The sequence below is a fragment of the Anabrus simplex genome, chromosome 4, assembly GCF_040414725.1.
Source record: "Anabrus simplex isolate iqAnaSimp1 chromosome 4, ASM4041472v1, whole genome shotgun sequence".
NCBI lineage: Eukaryota > Metazoa > Arthropoda > Insecta > Orthoptera > Tettigoniidae > Anabrus > Anabrus simplex.
Window position 1 is genome coordinate 71,853,505 of NC_090268.1, and position 20,373 is coordinate 71,873,877.

General features: G+C 43.0%; 1 protein-coding gene across 3 annotated transcripts in view; it reads right to left on the reverse strand.

The window, feature by feature from the left end:
• Uro (Urate oxidase) overlaps positions 1 to 20,373 on the reverse strand; it is a 124,188-nt gene that overhangs the window by 12,996 nt on the left and 90,819 nt on the right. For all 3 annotated transcript variants that reach the window (XM_067145099.2, XM_067145100.2, XM_067145101.2), the window contains 2 exons: positions 9,870 to 10,278; positions 7,366 to 7,561 (listed from right to left, as the gene is read on the reverse strand). In XM_067145099.2, coding sequence (XP_067001200.2) covers positions 7,366 to 7,561; positions 9,870 to 10,278 — 605 coding nt within the window. The remainder of the gene's footprint in view (positions 1 to 7,365; positions 7,562 to 9,869; positions 10,279 to 20,373) is intronic.

Sequence of the window (20,373 nt, forward strand, 5' to 3'; positions counted from 1 at the left end):
CGAGTTACAAACAACGGTCTCTTTCGATCAATTCTAAATTTCGACATTATTACTTCGTCGTTAAGCCAGAAGCGACATGTGCAACTGAAACATTATTTAAACTGAATACTCAATCAACAACAGGCAAACTGCAGAAAGTTGATAAAAGAATTCTTCGGACATTAGAAGAATTCTTCGGGCAATTATTAAGGCGACACTCCGGAGATAACTTCCCTATTTTGATCACTTTGATGAAATTCTTTCATGACTGTAATTGAAAGGATTGATTTTTTTTTCTTGTCACGAAGTTATTCCGCTGAATTCAAACAATTTGACACTGTAATAATGCTTTGTTTGTGTTGTATGTCCGGCGCTCCCTTTCTCGCTCCTCCAGCCAGCTGCACGCGCGCCTGTGTATCATTCTGCTAGCTTCGACGCGCAGCCCTCAGTGCGCGTGCCTGACCATCGAGTGTACTATAAATAGGAGCTCCCTGCCTGCTCACTTGCCCACTTGCCCGGTGTCCAGCTCCAGAATACACCCTACGTCGAGCACGGAGGCTACTCCTCTTGAAAATGTGCTTCGACCAGGTGGACTGAATTTCTGGCAGTACGAGGTTTCACCTCTGGTCACCGCTCCCTTACCTGTTTCCGCTGCCTATGTTCCATAATTCTTTTACAAGCCATTTTCATTCCCTAATGTATGCAAGCTCCCTTAGTTTCGCTAGGTGGAATTTCTTCAATCAATTGAACTTGCTTTTTAGGAATTCAGGCACTTCAACAAACAAGGACTCTCAAAGACATTCATGTTAGTGTGCCAGATAGTTTTCGACTATCAACGTGTCAATTCACAAAGACTATCTTTTCAAGATAGAAGTGTATATAAAGACTGTAAACCTGTACATATTGTATAAAGACAGACTTTTCTCAAGATTCCATATTCCTTTTTGCTTCAAAATAAATTTCTGTTATTTGTGTAAATATCATAAAGTGAAGCAATAAAAGTTGTGTTTTGTAAACTTCAACCTTGGTTACAACACAACTCTATGGCGACGAGGTAAAACGCAACCACCTACAATTCTTCGACACCAGTTGCCAACTCTATGGCGACGAGGTAAAAAACGCAACTACCTACCATTCTTCGACCCCAGTTGCCAACTCTATAGCAACGAGGTACACACGACACTACAATTCAACAGGCCCAGTTGTCAACTCTACGGCGACGTGCTCAATAACACCGACACTCCAACCAGTTCTGACACACAGCTTACCTTACTCTTTCTTGCACGCATCTCGCAATGGCTACTGCGGAACAACTCGCTACGGTCTTCCAAGCCTTACAGCAGCAACAGCAACAGTTTATGCAACAACAACAGGCAGCATTAATTCAGGCTATTCAAGCCATTTCTGTCTCTACACAGCCATCAGCTATTCCTCCGTTCTCTGCTTTTGATCCGGCTAAGGAAGAATGGTCAGTTTATTTAGCCCGTTTACAACAGCATTTCATCTGCCATTCTGTCACAGATGATCAACGCCGCCGCGCACTATTTCTTAGTTCGGTTGGCAATGCTACGTGTGAATTACTACGTAAATTAAGTCCGGAAGAACACTTATCTGAGGTACCCTTCACGCAGCTCTTGGCCCGTCTCACGGAACACTATGCCAACGCTCCTCACATAGTGGCTGCTCGCTATAAATTTTTTCAGAGCAGAAAGCAACCCCATCAGACACATACTGAATGGATAACTGAATTGCGTGGTCTAGCTAAACCCTGCCAGTTCATCTGCTCCAAGGACGGTTGTGGTTCATCCTACACTGATTCTCTCATTCGGGACATGATAATTCTACATACTCCTGAAAACAAAATACGTTTTGACGCTGTCAAGCAGAGTAACCCTTCTTTAGAAGACGTCCAGCGTATTGCTACGGTTTATGAGCTTACTACCAAGACTGCCGCAGCCATAGCTTCTCCACACGAAGTTGCACAGGTCTCGCCTCAGGCCCGCAAGTCCTCTGCTACAGTGAACCGTACGGATAAGGCGCTCTCCACCAAGCATTCTCGTCAGGTTCCCTCTCGCAATGCTACACGGAAGCCCAATTCTAAAAGCACCTCGAAACTCCTGCCTTCCTGCCGAGGTTGTTTCAAGCATCATGAACGTCGTGACTGTCGTTTTTTCAAAGCTACTTGTGAACGATGTAATAAACTTGGACACATTAAGACTGTCTGTCAAAGTTCGCTCCGCCCTGCTAAGACTACTGCAGCACGCCGAAAGCATATACAGCCCCGCCAAGACATGGAAGTTGATCAGATCAATCTTATTCTTCCCACAAAGGATTCTCACAAAATCATCATTCCTCTCTCATTCTCTGATCGCTCTGTCGCTTTTCAATTAGACACTGGATCCCCTGTCTCTATTATTAACCTGACTACTTACCACGACTTAGGTTCACCTTCATGCTCTCCAGCTGACATCCAGCTCGTGACATTTAACAAGAAGAAAATTGACATCAAAGGTCAAATCAAGCTTCAGGCTAGTTATAAAGGAATTCAGAAAGCCATTCCTCTTCTCGTAGTTAACAACTACACTGCATCAAACATTATGGGCATGGATCTATTTCACTTATTTGGTTTCCAGATACATGACAACATTAACGTCGTATCTACATTGCATCCTACTTCTGAAGTTACCGCTCTCCTAGCGCAGTTTCCTGAAGTCTTCGACTCTCAACTCGGAACAGCCAAAGACTATACAGCTCACATACAGCTGAAATCCGGAGCTAAGCCTCGCTTCTTCAAGGCACGTCCAGTACCCCTAGCACTTCAAGACCAGGTCACGAAAGAATTAGAAAGATGGATACAAACTGGAATTGTTGTACCAGTTACTTCTAGTCAATGGGCTACTCCACTCGTGGTAATCAAGAAACCTGATGGTAATGTTCGACTTTGTGGCGATTTTCGATCTACAGTCAACGCACAACTCGACACAGATATCTTTCCTATTCCACGTCCAGAAGACTTATTCCGTCGTCTCTCTGGTGGACAATTCTTCTCTCGAGTTGATCTTAAAGAAGCATATCTCCAGCTACTTTTAGACGAAGAATCTAAGAAATTTCTCACACTCAACACTCCTCTCGGACTGCTCCAGCTCCAGCGGCTCCCATTCGGTGTTTCATCCTCAGCGGCTATTTTTCAGCGCTATTTGGCTCAACTCACCGCCTCCATTCCCGGTTGTGCTAACTACCTGGATGATATTCTTGTTACTGGAAAAGATCATCAGGAACATCTAACCAATCTACGCCTCCTTCTCCAGACATTGAAAGACAATGGCCTACGAGCGAATCTAGCTAAATGTACCTTCTTTCAGCCTCAAGTTCACTACCTAGGACATATACTTGATAAGAATGGAATTCGTCCTAGTACACAGAATGTCTCAGCGATAGTAAACATGCCAGCACCTCAGAACCTCAAGCAGCTTCAGTCCTTCATAGGCAAAGCGAACTATTATAATAAGTTCATTCCACGCTTCGCTACAGTGGCAGCTCCATTAAATGCTCTACGTAAAAAAGGTGTTAAGTTTCAGTGGACTCCGCGATGCCAACAGGCATGGAAAACAATCAACAACGCCTTAATTCAAGCTATACAACTCACTCATTTTCAGCCAGACAAGATCATCACGCTAGCTACTGACGCTTCAGACTACGGTGTCGGTGCCGTTCTCTCCCAGAAGGATCGTCATGGACAAGAACGCCCCATCGCCTTCGCTTCAAAAACACTTAATGACCATCAACGTCGATACTCACAGATAGAGAAAGAAGCTTTAGCCATCATCTTTGGTATTCGCCGTTTCAATGAATATCTCTATGGCAACCATTTCCTGATCATTACCGATCATAAGCCTCTCGTACACTTATTCCATCCTGGTAATAAGATCCCAGAGAATTCCCTCAGAAAGCTTCAAAGATGGTCCATGTTCCTTTCTGATTATTCCTATCAGATTGTATATCGAGCCACATCCCAGCATTGTAATGCTGATGCCCTCTCCCGCTTACCCGTTGGTCCTGATACTGCCTTCGATTCTCAAGAATCTGCATGTCTTCAGTTGGACATAGAACTTGAAGATACTGTATCCAGTTTTCCTATTGATGCTACCTGCATAGCTAAAGCTACGGATAAGGACAGTACACTTGCTACTGTACGTACTTACATACGCAACGGTTGGCCTCTTCAGAGCACACTTCCTGCCCACCTGGCACCTTATCATCGTATGCAGCATCGTCTCACGACTCGTGCCGGAGTTGTATTACTAGAAGCAGGCACCATCTTCCGAGTGGTTATCCCACTTAGCCTACAGAAACAAGTTCTCGAGTTATTACACCAAAGCCATTGGGGTATCTCCAGAACAAAGCAACTCGCCCGTCAACACTGCTACTGGCCCGGTATTGATGCCGCCATCGAAAAGCTAATACGTCATTGTGAGCAATGTCAAACGAATCAGAACGCCCCGTCTTCTGATCTTGCTTCATGGCCTCCTGCTACTACTCCATGGGAACGAGTTCACATCGATTTCGCAGGTCCTTTCCTCAATTCCATGTGGTTAATAGTCATCGATTCACTGTCAAACTTTCCATATGTCGTGGATATGCATTCGACTACTACAACCGAAGCTACCATTCGTGCTCTCCAGAAAATCTTTACTACAGAAGGTTTACCGCAAGTACTCATTTCAGACAACGGACCTCAATTCACAGCTACTGCTTTTCAGAACTTTTGTACACATAATGGCATTCGTCATATCCTAGCTCCACCTTTTCACCCTCAATCTAATGGTGAAGCTGAACGCTTCGTACAAACATTTAAAAGAAGTATGAAGAAAGCTGTCTCTTCAGGCTTAAATAAAGACCAAGCCTTGCTCCAACTCTTAAACAACTATAGAACTCTACCCGGTGCTGATAAAATCACTCCTGCACAGAAGCTCCATGGACGACCTCACAGAACTTTACTTTCTCTGTTACAGCCTCTTCCGGCCCAGCATAAGACATCACCAACGAAGTTCTCCCTCAACGACAAGATCTACACCAGGACATTCAAATCCAACCCACTCTGGATACCTGGAGTCATCTGCAGATCTTTGGGTCATCGTCTATACGAGATACAGACTACGGAGAAACGTATCTGCCGCCATCAAGATCAGATACGTCTGCGCTACCGCCCCTGTCCAGCTATTGATGCTATTGCTAAACCTGATAAATCTATTGCTGAACGCGCTTTAGATCATTTAATAACAATGGGTTCCTTTCAGGACGAGACAGCGCCACTCCGCCCAGTTCCAGCTCCGGACAATACAACAGAGAAATCAGCAGCTCCGCCCCAGCATCGCAGTCGCCGCCAGCGCCGCCGCCGTTTCACGCCGTACCGGCGTATTTAGGAGGGGAGGGTGTTGTATGTCCGGCGCTCCCTTTCTCGCTCCTCCAGCCAGCTGCACGCGCGCCTGTGTATCATTCTGCTAGCTTCGACGCGCAGCCCTCAGTGCGCGTGCCTGACCATCGAGTGTACTATAAATAGGAGCTCCCTGCCTGCTCACTTGCCCACTTGCCCGGTGTCCAGCTCCAGAATACACCCTACGTCGAGCACGGAGGCTACTCCTCTTGAAAATGTGCTTCGACCAGGTGGACTGAATTTCTGGCAGTACGAGGTTTCACCTCTGGTCACCGCTCCCTTACCTGTTTCCGCTGCCTATGTTCCATAATTCTTTTACAAGCCATTTTCATTCCCTAATGTATGCAAGCTCCCTTAGTTTCGCTAGGTGGAATTTCTTCAATCAATTGAACTTGCTTTTTAGGAATTCAGGCACTTCAACAAACAAGGACTCTCAAAGACATTCATGTTAGTGTGCCAGATAGTTTTCGACTATCAACGTGTCAATTCACAAAGACTATCTTTTCAAGATAGAAGTGTATATAAAGACTGTAAACCTGTACATATTGTATAAAGACAGACTTTTCTCAAGATTCAATATTCCTTTTTGCTTCAAAATAAATTTCTGTTATTTGTGTAAATATCATAAAGTGAAGCAATAAAAGTTGTGTTTTGTAAACTTCAACCTTGGTTACAACAGTTTGCAAATTGTAATTTTATATTTAAATCCCATTTTTCTCCCATAATATTCTGCCAAACGTAACAAAATGCGTATGGTATATGTATCACAGCTATATTAAGACACCTGCGTATGGAATTTTTGATTGCAGAATTTTTCAAGTATTAGGGATTTTTAAGTCCAAAATTTTAGAACGTAAAATTTACACAAAATTTAGTACGATGTATCTCCTTATATAAATTATGTAGAGAAAAATCGATACGTAGTGCTGTTAATAAAAGTATTATCTACCTAATTACGAATTTAACATGTTAACTAAATTTCATGAAAAAATTGAATTAAAAATTTCAAAGAAAATTATTTTGGAAAAACTATTAATTGTATATGAAAGAGATGTTCGTTATAACCCCTACATTTATGTAGCTGACATTCCCACAAACTTTCGTGAAAATGCATGCATTAGGTAAAAATATCTTTTTATCTCCGGAATGTCGCCCTAATTTAAAAAATTCCACATTGATGGCAAGTACTTTTGCCAAATGCAGTACTTCACAAGGAAAGTGACGATCATTGACACGATGCGAAAACGGTGGATTGCAATTCTTTGGACACAAAAACTAGACTCCTGAAACAAGTTTTTGATTTCTTTTGGATAGTAAAACAAAAAACACGTGGTTTAAAGAAATAGAAATGAATTTAGATGAATTGAAAATCACTAAAATTCAAATTGAAAATAGAGAAGGGAAACGGATTCTAAATAACAAGTACACAAGACTATCACTAAAAATATCGCAGCGTAAATGAAATGGCGTATGGCTTTTAGTGCCGGGAGTGTCCGAGGACATGTTCAGCTCGCCAGATGCAGGTCTTTTGATTTGACACCCGTAGGTGACCTGCGCGTCGTGATGAGGATGAAATGATGATGAAGACGACACATACACCCAGCCCCCGTGCCAGCGAAATTAACCAATTAAGGTTAAAATTCCCGACCCTGCCGGGAATCGAACCCGGGACCCCTGTGACCAAAGGCCAGCACGCTAACCATTTAGCCATGGAGCCGGACATCGCAGCGTAAGCAGTATGTTATATCTCCAGCAGAACAGGCCGCAAGGTCAACCAGAATTAATAAGTTTTGGGAAAGGAAAAAGTTGTCAAGTGTTAAAGCTAAACTTATTCTTTGAAGACTTTGTTGTATAAGGTTTGATTTTGGTTCTCCAATATGGGCGTAAATAGTGTAAATAAATTAATGAAACAATTTAAATAATTTTTCTTCTGTTCTAAAATGTTAACGTACCATTCCTCTTTTGTGTGACGGTACAATATCTGAAGGCTGTGGGGGAGAAGATGAAGGCGTGGTTGTGAGGCTTGTCGTCGGCCTGAAGGCGCTCCCAGGGATATTCCTCAACATGAACAGATACTTCGTCTACGTGTCGGTAAGTGTACAGGAAGTGGGAGCAGACCAGAAGCGCAAAGTCCTCTGGAGATTCCACCTGCAATAACACAGGACAGGAGATGCTATGAAACACAATACTTTGAAATATATGAAAATTCACAGTGTAATAAGTAGGGCCCGGATGTTTATGCAGTAATAGGTTAGAATGCAAACTTACTGAATCGAGTAACAAGTAGAGCTATCTGCACGACGGCAATGTTATGAGGTTTGCATAAACATTAGGGGTTCTAACGGCCGAACCCTCAACATGAACCCCTAATGTTTATGCAAACCTCACAACACTACCGCCGTGCAGATAGACTACTTGTTACTCGCTTCAGTAAGTTTGCATTCTAACCTATTACTGCATAAACATCCGGGCCCTAGTAATAAGTAAGTCCTCGACATTGATAGAGTAAATTTCGTAAGTGCTTTATTCTCTCATTACCTACAGAACTGTGACTCACAAGGTATGTACGCTAGGAACTCTACATAATCTTAGAAGTACTAATTCTTAAATACACTGCTGGATTTCATCATTAGGTTTTCTTTATCAACTGCAAATATTCCGTTCATCTATATAATGTTACAGTATACCTTCTACCAATCCGTATTGTCATTTATTGTATAACAAGCATGTTATAGTAGTGTTTCTTTATTCACACAGCACAAGTTACAACTACATTGAGTAATTATCATATGTACTAATAACTAAATTAAAAATTAGATAAAGAAAAGGAATAAGTATATCAGCCAGAAGGACGCATCCACCAGTCTACTTTTTCCATCTCTATGCATTCACCTCTCCCAGCTCTTGCTTTCCTCGTACCTTCAATTCTCGGTTCTCTCTTGACCGTACCCTTCAAGTGGGTAATGAAGTCGTATAGATAAAGATAGAACTGCATTCATGGCTCATGTTCAACATATGTTAGCTCTTCCTTACTTTTCTACTCTACAAATAGAGTAAAACCTGCCTAAAACGGACATCATATATACCGGAAAATAGTAAAATCTGAAACGAATTTTGGAACGGAATAATTTCCAATGTTAAATAATGCGGGAAACTGCCTGAGACGGAAACGGGACAATATTTGCTTCCCATACTATACACGTCTTTCCATCCGTATTTTTATACATAAATTTAGTTATTAAAACTGACTATAAACTGACATTCACAACAAGAGGATCCAGAAAAAATTTTAGTTAATGGAGATAGTATAAATGATTTTGTAATGATGATAGCAAACAAGGCATTATATTTTTAAGACTGAGTGTACAATTAACCCATTCGGTAATTAATGGTGTGTGGCCTCCGGAGAGGCCTGGTGTAGGTCTTTCGAGTTGATGCCTATAGGCAACCTGCGCGTCTGTGAGGATGGGGCCCTATCTAGCATGATTTCTAATCCTTAAGACAACACACACACACACACACACACACACAGCTCTCGAGCCATCGGAATAAACCAGTTAAGGTTGAAATCGTGCACTCTGCCGGGAGTCGAACGCAGGACCCCCTGGACCAAACGCCAGCATTCTAAACATTTAGCCATTGAGCCGGACAACCCATTCGATGAGCCTCTGGGGTGGTGGTGGTGATTATTGTTTTAAGAGGAAGTACAACTAAGCAACCATCCTCTATATAACACCAATCAGATAAAAAAATGGAAGGGGTCCGACACTTCGAAAAATGAAGACAAGGGCCACGAAGGGTATGAAAACGAAAGACTCCATACGTAATACTGTCGGGGTCGGAAAATAACAAGAGTTGACCAAGGGAGGTTGGATAGGATAGATGAAAGTGAGGAGCCTGGCACAAGTAAGTGGAAGCAATGTCATGACTCAGCTAAGGGCTCCGTGGTCTCCAAGCCACGCTCCAAAGTACAGAGCCTCTGGGTCCCCTTTTAGTCGCCTCTTGCGACAGGCAGGGGATACCATGGGTGTTATTCTATCGCCCCCACCCACAGGGGGTGAGCCCCTGGGGCTCCCCTTTCAGTCGCCTTTCATGAAAGGCAGGGGAAACCGTGGTGTATTCCACCATCCTCACCCCCCAACTGGGCGTTGCGATTATCATTTGAAGAGGAAGTACAACTGTATAATCAACCCCTCAATACAAATCAGAGAGAATATGGATGAGAACCAAGCCTTCGATAAATGAAGGTATGTGTTTAAAAAAGTCTATGAAGGGCGTGAAAATTAATGACTCCCCAGGCCTCCCAAACCTAATATCGTCGTGGTCAGAAGAGAATAAGTTTCGATCATGGGAGGTCGGATAGGAAAGAATAAACTGACGATCCTGGCACAAGTAAAAACAATTAAACAGAAAAGAAACCTTAGTTAAGTGAGTACTCTGTTCTCAGAACACCCACCCCATACTTCTTTGCGAGGACATAGACTGTGTTCTTCTGAGTATCGGTGGCGATGATATCCTTGTTGTCTCCCTCCAGGTAGTCCTTCTGGGAATGCAACCTGAGATGCGTGTCCACCTCGTACTCCCGTATGGTGTGCAGTTCACCTTCTCTGTGGACATGTAACAGCTTCACGTTGTTCTTGCCGTATCCATACTTGTGAAGCTCGTACTCGCAAGCATCTTTGGTGCCCTTCGCTGGCTCGTCGTGGTGGTGAGGCTCGCGGACCTCTACGGTGTGAGAGCTCTTGGAGGAGGAATGGTTAGCACTTATCTTGGAACCATTCCCATTATTGAAGATGGCTGCTGGAGAGATGGAGCCGTACGCTTTCATGTTCATGTGGATCTTGTTAGCTCCCACCCCATTCAACCTAGAACATACAAGTATCAGTGTGTAAGTCATCGGCATGGGTGGTGTTCATTATTTTAAAAGGACAAACAAAAAATGATTATTGGCCATTTTCAATATTAAGAGGAAGAGGTGGTTATGGTTGTTGTTTCAAGGAAGAAATCGAAAGTATTCTCACGCCCTCTTAACAAATTAAATAGAAACTAGCAACGAGCATGGTGGCCTTGGCTTAACGGTGGTTATGGCTCTACAACTCTGGATTCGGGAAGTAGTGGGCTGTCTTGAGAATGGTTTGATGATGATGATGATGATGATGGTGCTTGTTGTTTAAAGGGGCCTGACATCTAGGTCATCGGCCTCTAATGGTACGAGATGAGACGAAATGTTATGAGAATTAAAAATCCAGAATCCTCCACTGACCAGAATTTGCAAACGTGAGGGCGAAGAATGAATGGATGGATATGAAGTTACCACGAACCTACTACGCTGGCGTAGCAGGGGGAGATGTGATATTCCCACGTGGCGCGTCCCAGGTGGCGGATAGGGGGGTCCTAACCGGCTTGCCGGCGGACTTGAGGGAAATAAAATACCTCTCGCGGACCAAACACACTACCCCTGCGGGTGGGGGACGCACATGTAGAACACACCCGCGGTATCCCCGGCCTGTCGTAAGAGGCGACTACAAGCGGCGACCAAGGGATGCTGGTATTAGAACCATGAAACTACTATTGATTAGTACCATCACGCGGGGAACACCATGGGTCGCCTTTACTTACGAGTAGTACACAATAGGTTTGTGATTAGTAGCAGCAGAGTGTGGTTCCCCTGTGGGTTTCCAGTACCCGTGCGTCGTACCCATGTGAGCAACACCGCGGGTCTGGGCGTAGCCTGTGGGTTGTACCACTATATGAGCGACACTGTGGGTCTGTGTTGCCTTTGATTAGTATCCACTATGTGAGGAACACCACGGCCCGTGGGACAGGCACTCGTGCCTAGTACACCTAGGTGAGGAAACTCATTGGTTTGCGTTGGCTATGAGTGGCGCCATTGTGTGAGAAACACCATAGGTCTGCGTTACCTGTACGAAGTACAATACTTGTGAGTAGTACCATCTTGCGTGGAACACCGTGAGTTTCGCTACTTTTGATTAGTACCCGACATGACAAATAGCATGGTTCTACTTTACTCGCGACATGTACCATTCTGTGGGGCCTTAGACATGGATTTTGCACCCCTTTAGACATCAGGCATCATTATGCTTTCTGAGTGGTCCCTTGGTCAGTAATCCATAATTTATGATCTTTGTTTGAGTTTGATCCGCTGTATTTTGTTTGTTTGTTTTTTGTTTTTGTTTTTTGTTTTTTGTTGGGTTCATGTCCATCCATTCATTCTTCATGACATTTATCATTTTTTTTAAATTTTGGTTAGTGGATGAATTTGAAATTTTTGTTCTTTCATTTCGTACCATTAGGAGCCGATGACCTCGATGTTAGGCCCCTTTAAACAACAAGCATCATCATCATCATCGATATGTTAAAACAATCAGTGGATCCGACTTACAATGCCCCACATTCCCAGGAACTAGCGTTAAACAATAGTATTACTGACCAAGGCACTGCTTCTAAAACACAATACTGACTCGATGATGCTTGTAGTTGAAACGGGTCCAAAATCCAGGTCATCGGCCCCTCATAATGGTACTTATCGCTAGAAAAATATAACTATGCTATTTGTCATGTTGCGGTACTAATCAAAAGTAGCGTAGACTCGCGGTATTCTACACATTATGGTCCTATTCACAGGTAGTATAATGCGCACATGTAACACAGACCTATGGTGTTTCGCTATTCACAGACAACGCAAACCAATGGTATTCCTCACATTAGTGGACTAAACACAGTAACCCGCGCTATCCCGTGGTGTTCCTCACAGAGTGGATACTAAGAATAGGCAAGGCAGAACCATGGTGTCGCGCATCCCATGGTATTGCTCATGTAGTGGTACAAATCACAGGTACTGTAAAATGCATCCTAAGCCACACACCTATTTTGTACCTAACATAGTGGTACTACGCGCAGATAAAAGCGACCCACGGTCTTCCCTGCGTGATGGTACTAATTACAAGTAGTCTCATGGTCCTAATTTGATCATCCCTTGGTCGCCTCTTACGACAGGCAGGGGATACCATGGGTGTATTTTTCGTCTGCGTCCCCCACCCATAGGGGGTTGTGTGTTTGGTCCGCGAGAGGTATTTTTATTTCCCTCAAGTCCACCGGTAAGCCGGTTATGACCCTGCTCTCCGCCACCTGGGACGCGCCACGTAGGAGTATCACCTCTCCCCCTGCTACGCCAGGTGGTGGTGGTGGTGATTGTGATTATCACTGCAGTATTGCCAGGTCTCCCAAAATCTCCTGATTTTTTGCAACACACCAGAAAATCTGAAAAATTTCTTCTAATCCAAATTTAAGGAAAATAAATAATAATGATTAATGGTGCCGAACGACTCTTTCCTCCTCTCACTGCGTGACATTTTATCGATAACATCACTCGTTATACACTTCCCCGCATTCATTTTGGGCTCGAATTACGTAATCTCTCCACTCTTATTGAACTCAAAACTCACGCTTGACTGCATCATTCGAAGGGAAATCACAGATCCGCATTTAGAATACACAATCTGCATCCTGCTACGACTTCAAAACTGACACACAGTTTCTATGCCTGATGAATAACTACATCTAGAGGAAGAGTGGGGAGAAAGAGAAGGAGGAGAAGAAGACGAAGAAGATAGGGAGTCCAGATAATGCGGGTGAGTGAAATTGTATATTTTTCTCTTAATAAATTCAAATGACTATTGCATCATTTAATTGTTACACTATAAAATTTCATTGTTCGGGAAACTACCGAAATTTTCATTAAAACTCCAGAAACTTTGACTTAAAATCTACTGATCTTTTATCTGTATGTCTGGCAACACTGGATCGCCGTTTTTAAGAGGAAGTACTTCTGAGCAACCATCCTCTCTTAATTAAAACCAATCATAGAAAAAAATTGAAGAAGTCCGACTCTTCAATGAAGTTACCGGCGAAAGAACGGAAAGGGCAACGAAGAGCGTGAAGATAAAGCACTTCCTGAGCATCAGAAGAAACGAGTTGACCAAAGAAGGTCGGATGGAAAAGATCCAAGTTTAGAACCTAACACAAATAAGTAAAAGTACTGTCGTAATTCTCTAGGGTCCCACACCCCCAAGTTTAGAACCCCTGAAGGGTCACCTCTTTCAGTTGCCTCTAACAACAGGAAAGGGATATATTCTATCTAGCGTACACAAGGGATATTATGCAGAAGACGCAACGGCTAACCAACGGTTCTGTCACTGGCTCTTCCCCCCTCATACCTTGATAATGTCCACTGTTTCGCTACAATATATCAATGCATGCTGCACAAAGATATTTTCCGTACTATCCTTATCCATTTTAACGGCATCCTCTTACCGCGAATGGCACTAGTGGTAAAATGAAATGGCGTATGGCTTTTAGTGCCGGGAGTGTCCGAGGTTATGTTCGGCTCGCCAGGTTCAGGTCCTTTGATTCGACTCCCGTAGGCGACCTTCGCGTCATGATGAGGATGAAATGATGAAAACGACACATGCATCCAGCCGAAATTAACCAATGCTGGTTAAAATTCCCGACCCTGCCGGGAATCGAACCCGGGTCACAGGGGTCCCAAGTTTAGAACATCTTGGACTCTGAATTCAATACGTTCTTCTAGATTAATTTCAATTAATTATGAACATCATTTTCAGGATGATCGCACATGACTGTCATTTTCACGCTTTATCAATGTAGTGGTGAGACCTTATCAGCCGTAATGAAGGCCGAAATGATAAAGTCGTCGCAGACGTTGGCACTGGCATGTAAAATGGCCGAGGAGAGGTCAAGTGCCCTCGAAGTCACGGGTTACTGTACAAACCGGACCAAACTGGAGAATGGCACACTCCTCAGACTCCTTGACAATGAACCGAAACTAATAACGCCATGGTTCATTCACCACTTCGATACTTTACTGTTCACATACCTGCATGAAGAGGAGAGAGAAACTAAATAATAATTATTAATATTATTTTGCCGCCTCTGTGGTGTAGTGGTCAGTGTGATTAGCTGCCACCCCCAGAGGCCCGGGTTCGATTCCCGGCTCTGCCACGAAATTTGAAAAGTGGTACGAGGGCTGGAACGGGGTCCACTCAGCCTCGTAAGGTCAACTGAGTAGATGGGGGTTCGATTCCCTCCTCGAAGTGGTTTTCCGTGTTTTCCCATTTCTCCTCCAGGCAACTGCCGGGATGGTACCTAACTTAAGGCCACGGATGCTCCCTTCCCTCTTCCTTGCCTAGCCTATCCCTTTCAATCCTTTCATGCCTTACAAGGCCCCTGTTCAGCATAGCAGGTGAGGCCGCCTGGGCGAGGTACTGGTCAGTCTCCCCAGTTGTATCCCCCGACCCAGAGACTCACACTCCAAGACACTGCCCTTGAGGCGGTAGAGGTGGGATCCCTCGCTGAGTCCGAGGGAAAGGCCAACCCTGGAGAGTAAACACATTAAGAAGAAGAAGAATATTTTGATGTTACGTGCCGGTAAAATTACGAACACGGGGCTGACGTAATTGAGCACCTTCAAATATCCCCGGACTGAGCCAGGATCGAACCGGACAACTTAGGCTCAAAAAGCCAGCGCTTTAATCGCCTAAGCCACTCAGACCGGCAGGAGAAACAACCTATAGCACTGTAGTGGTAACTAAGTTTTCAAACATCCTCAAGAAATCCTCAATGACTTCGATTTTGCACCTATTTATTTTGTTACAACCCTCCTCCATGTCACAAATAGTACGAACCCTGTGAGTACCTTCCCTCTTATTAAAGTCTTTGAAATGGTACGAAGGTCCGCCTCTGTGGTGCAGTGGATAGTGTGATTAGCTGCCGCCCACGGAGGTCCGGGTTCGATTCCCGGCTCTGCCACGAAATTTGAAAAGTGGTACTAGGACTGAATGAGTGTCCACTCCGCCTCGGGAGGTCAACTGAGTAGAGGGGTGTGTTCGATTTCCACCTCCGCCATCCTCGAAGTGGCTTTCCGTGGTTTTCCACTTCTCCTCCAAGCAAATGCCGGGATGGTTTTAACTTAAGGCCACGGACGCTTCCTTCCCTCTTCCTTGCCTAGCCTACCCCTTCCAATCCTTCCATGCCTTACAAGACCGCTCTGTTCAGCCTAGCAAGTGAGGTCGCCCTTTTCCCGACCAAATGTCTGCCACGCTCCAGGACACTGCTCTTTGAGACCGTAGAGATGGGATCCCTCGCTGAGTACCGGGGAGAAACCAAACCTGGAAGGTAAACTGATTACATAATAATAATAATAATAATAATAATAATAATAATAATAATAATAATAATAATAATAATAATAATAATAATAATAATAATGAAATGCTACGAAATATGCAGGCCCCGTGGTGTTGGGGTAGCGTGCCTGTCTCTTATCCGCAGGCCCCAGCTTCATTCCCGGCCAGATCAGGGACTTTTACCTGGACCTGACGGATGGTTCGAGGTCCACTCAGCCTACGTGATTTGAATTGAGGAGCTATCTGACGGTGAGATACCGGCCCCGGTCTTGGAAGCCAAGAATAACGGCCGAGATGATTCGTCGTGCTGACCACACGACACCTCTTAGTCTGCAGGCCTTCGGGCTGAGCAGCAGTCGCTTGGCAGGCCAAGGCCCTTCAAGGGCTATAGTGCCATGGGGTTTGGGTTGGGGGTGTTTACGAAATATGTTTGAACATTTGTCAATACAATACACACATGGAAATAGATCGCAATGTCGTAATGACGTAAGGTAAAAGATCGTAAAAATTAGCGTAAATAATTGCAAATAAATAAGAAACGAAGGCATCACTCACACAGCTCATTAATCGTCTTGGTATACCAGGTCGACTGCTGCTCAGCCAGAAGTCATGCAGGCATTTGACTGCCACATAGTCAGTGAGACGATATTTTCAGCCTCAATGCTTGGCTTTTGTGATTGGAATTGACGTGCATGATTATTGTATAAATAACGAATTCACACGGACTAGAGTTTTATCTGTTGAGTCAAATGTATTACTAGTTTTGGAATTGGTGGTGTTGGAGGTGAGTCTTATTTTAACAACAACAATAATAATAATAATAATAATAATAATAATAATAATAATAATAATAATAATAATAATAATAAAGGTAGAATTCACTTGCACTGCCTGGCTTTTGCGGATGATTAGCAATCCTTTCCAATAACAGGCAAGAAGCAATTCATTCCATTGAAAAATTACATGAAATTGCCATCAAAACCGGACTTCAAATCGCGTATGAGAAAACTCAATACATGGAAGGAGCTTCACAATACTTAGATGGACAACCTATGATAACTAAATTCGGGAAAATTGTTCGGGTAAACGTATTCAAATATTTAGGAGAAATTATTCACCCCACTGCTTTAAACCGCGAAGCAAATAAATAAAGAAAGAATTTCCAAATTACAGAAAGCTTACAGGATCACTTGGAACAGGTACAATAAAAATCAATATGTCAGAAAACAAAACTTAGACACTATAACACAGTAATCAAACCTGAAGCGTTATATGCTTTTGAAACCTTAATCATTGGTGGCGGGTCTCTAACCAAGGATACAGAGAAACAGGAAAGGAAAATTTTAAGAAAAAATTTTGCCCAGTTTATATAGAAGGAATATGGTGGAAAAACCATCGCAGGAAATACATTTTCATTCTGAAAAAATATCTCACACTTTCCGTAAAAGACGATATTAATTTTATGGACACATTATCAGAACGAACAGTAACAGACTAACTAAAACAATTCTCAACCTGGCCCTTTCATATAAAACCAAGAAAAGCGGGCTTCGTGAAATTGAAACAGATCTCCATGAAATAAACATCTCCGTAGACATTGTACAGGCCAGGTGTAAATTCAGAACCAAAATTGACAATCACCAGTTTGAAGACAAACCCAACACCAGAGTCACTATAACTTGGACAGAAGAGTGAAGGAAGAAGCTCAGCGAGAGAATGGAGAGATTTTGGGAGGAGAAGAAGGCCAAAACATCAGCTAAGCTGGTTTAATCGAGCTCCTGCGTAGGGCATAACGATGTAAAATGTACACATTATTAATAATACATTAAAGATATTAATGAACTAAAAGTAAAGTGAAACTCGTGTCCTCATCCCGAGGTGGTGCAGCATGCACCATTTCAACCACCTACCAGCCCTCCTGCCATTCTTAAATTTCTGGCAGTACAGGGAATCGAACCCGGACCTCCGAGGACGGCTGCTAATTACACTAACCGTTGCGCTACGGGAGCGGACATTAAGGAACTAAAAAAACAACAACGCTCCGGGGAAGGACTCAATTACTGCAGAGCTATTCAAATATGCTGATGAAAATGTGATGAATAAACTAGAGGAATTATTTGCCCATATCTAGTAAGCAAAAGACATTCCAAATGATTGGAAGAATGCACTCATCCACCCTTTGCACACAAAAATGAAGGAGACCGAGCCAATGTCAGTAACTACGGAGGTATCTCCCTTCTTCCTATAGCATACAAAATCCTCTCAAAAGCCTTGCAACGCAGACTTGAGACTAATTTATATAAAGAGACAGATGAATATGGTTCAGGCAAGGGCGTTCGCGGGCGGAGCAAATATATAACCTAAAATCATTAATCAAAGTATGATCCATGCGAAACCAGAAGAGGACAATCTTAACCTTTGTAGATTTCAAGAAGGTGTATTATTCTTCAGATCGTGGAGTGTTCGTAAACGTTCTCCGGGATTTAAGAGCTGATGAAAAATCCTTGGCTATAATTAGGCAAACCCTCAAGGACCACCTTTTCCCAAGTTAAATTTATGGGTGAACTCTCTAAACCATTTGAGATTATACAGGCCTAAGGCAAGGAGATAGCCTTTCTCCACTCCTCTTTAATTTCATCCTAAAAAAGGCCATCAGGGAATGGAGATCTAGAATGACTGAAAATGAAACTCAGAATGGGGTAAAGGTAGGTTGTTGGAAGAATGCCCTCATGTTGGACTGTCTAGCCTTCTCAGATGACGACGTTCTGATAACAGACAACCCTCAAACAGCCAAGAGGCAAGTTGAAGAACTGCAAAATGTTGCGGCCAAAGCAGGATTAAGAATTTCCTTTCAAAAAACATCATTCGTAGACTCAGACAAGGCAAATGACACGAACAGGATTGTAACTCCGTTTTGGGGACATTCATCGTGTTCCATCACACTTCCAATGGAAATGAAAAGGAAGCAATATAACATAGGGTGAGGAGGATGGAGATGGCCTTCAGACTATGGCATGACACAAATAAGTCCAAGTCCATTTCCATTCCAGCCAAATTAAGACATCACTGCACAGTAGTGAGTGCCTTTATCGAGCAGAAACACTGACAAGGATGGCAGGCTCAGTCCTTGAAAAAGGAGAAAGGAAGTTCCTTCGAAAAATCGTGGGTTCAAAGAAGTTACAAAATGACCAACATAAGTTTCCTGTTGAGATCAAATCAGGAACTCTATAAAACCATCGAAAAAGTACGATGACGGTGAGTAAAAGAAGACTGAACTTTTATGGACACATCAAAAGGATGAATCAAGAGATGTTAGCCAACAAAATTCTCCTTCTATAAGAAAAGTGGAAAACACAACCTGACAACCATCGGGATCGAAAAAGAACAAGAGTTGACCAAGGGAGGTCGGATAGAAAAGGTGAACTCCAGGAATCTGACACAAGTGGAAGCAAAGCGAGACTCGGCTAGGGGTAGGAAAATCGTGGTACAACTGGATAAGCGAACCTTCTTTTTAAGGGAAAATACAATGAGATAAGCATACCTTCTTAACTCTAATCATAGCAAAAAGAGGCAGAGATCAGACTCTTAAAGAATGAAAAAAACAAAAGACCCATCACAGATGTGAAAATGAAACACTCTAGATTTCTTAAAACTAACACCCTTGGTATGTTCACCAAGAGAAGCTTGATAAGAAATATAAACATGGAGCACTGGAAGCGAAGTTAGATTCTAATAGGTGCATTGTGGACATTGTCCTACGTTCCCAAGTTGAGAGCCATTGGGGGTTACTTCCTTTATTTACCCCTGACGACAAGCAAGGAATACCACGGATGTCTTCTCCACTCACTGTGGGTTAAAAACCAGAGGCTACAAAAAGAATATGATACGGAAGTATCATCTAACTTCAGTAATGTGAGTTTAAAATGTTTCTTAATTCCCTTTTCAGTACTAACGGGACATATTGTCCAAACAGTTTGGATTTCCTAGTCGAGTTGGCCGAAGGTCTTCTTGAAAGATGTAGATCCGTGGCAAAAGTATAGAAACGAATTTCTACAGCCGGCTCTCACGAAAATATCTTGAATGATGGACATTGTTGGGAAAGGGGGGGGGGGAGATGGAAGGGCTAACAGGAAGGAGATGTCACTTTCGTCCAGCAAAGGTATAGAAAAGAACACAATGTATCAAATCAAAACAAAAATAGCGTGTGAAGTATATATTTTGTAAAAACAAGAAAGCTGTATATTTTTCTATGCAATGCCTGATATGAATTACAAGCATATCAATTAGTTATATTCTGAACTTTTTCTGTCTAATTTCACTTATTCCTTACAACACTGGTGCACCAACATGCAGGACTAATGGAACAAAATAATATATACCATGCCTGTATTTCCAAAGCTAGTTTTCCAAACCAAGATACAGAAAGTATAGATTGATTATTTGTGATAGCAAAGAGGAAAGAAAGCAAATTTTAATGGTCAGCTATCCAGCCCTGAAAGAGTTAAATCATTACAATGTCTTTTTATAACAAGTGATATATTCACCCAAAAATATTTGGAACTCCAGTGTTTCTCAAAGCAGTGATCAATCGGTCATGCAGACATCGATCAAAGGCTTTAGTGTAATCTAGAACACCGGCATTGCCTACCCCCTCAGGTGTGACACAATCACGGCGTCGTTTGCATTTAACACACTGCTCATCGTGTTATCAATGATGCAATGAACGTCAGCATT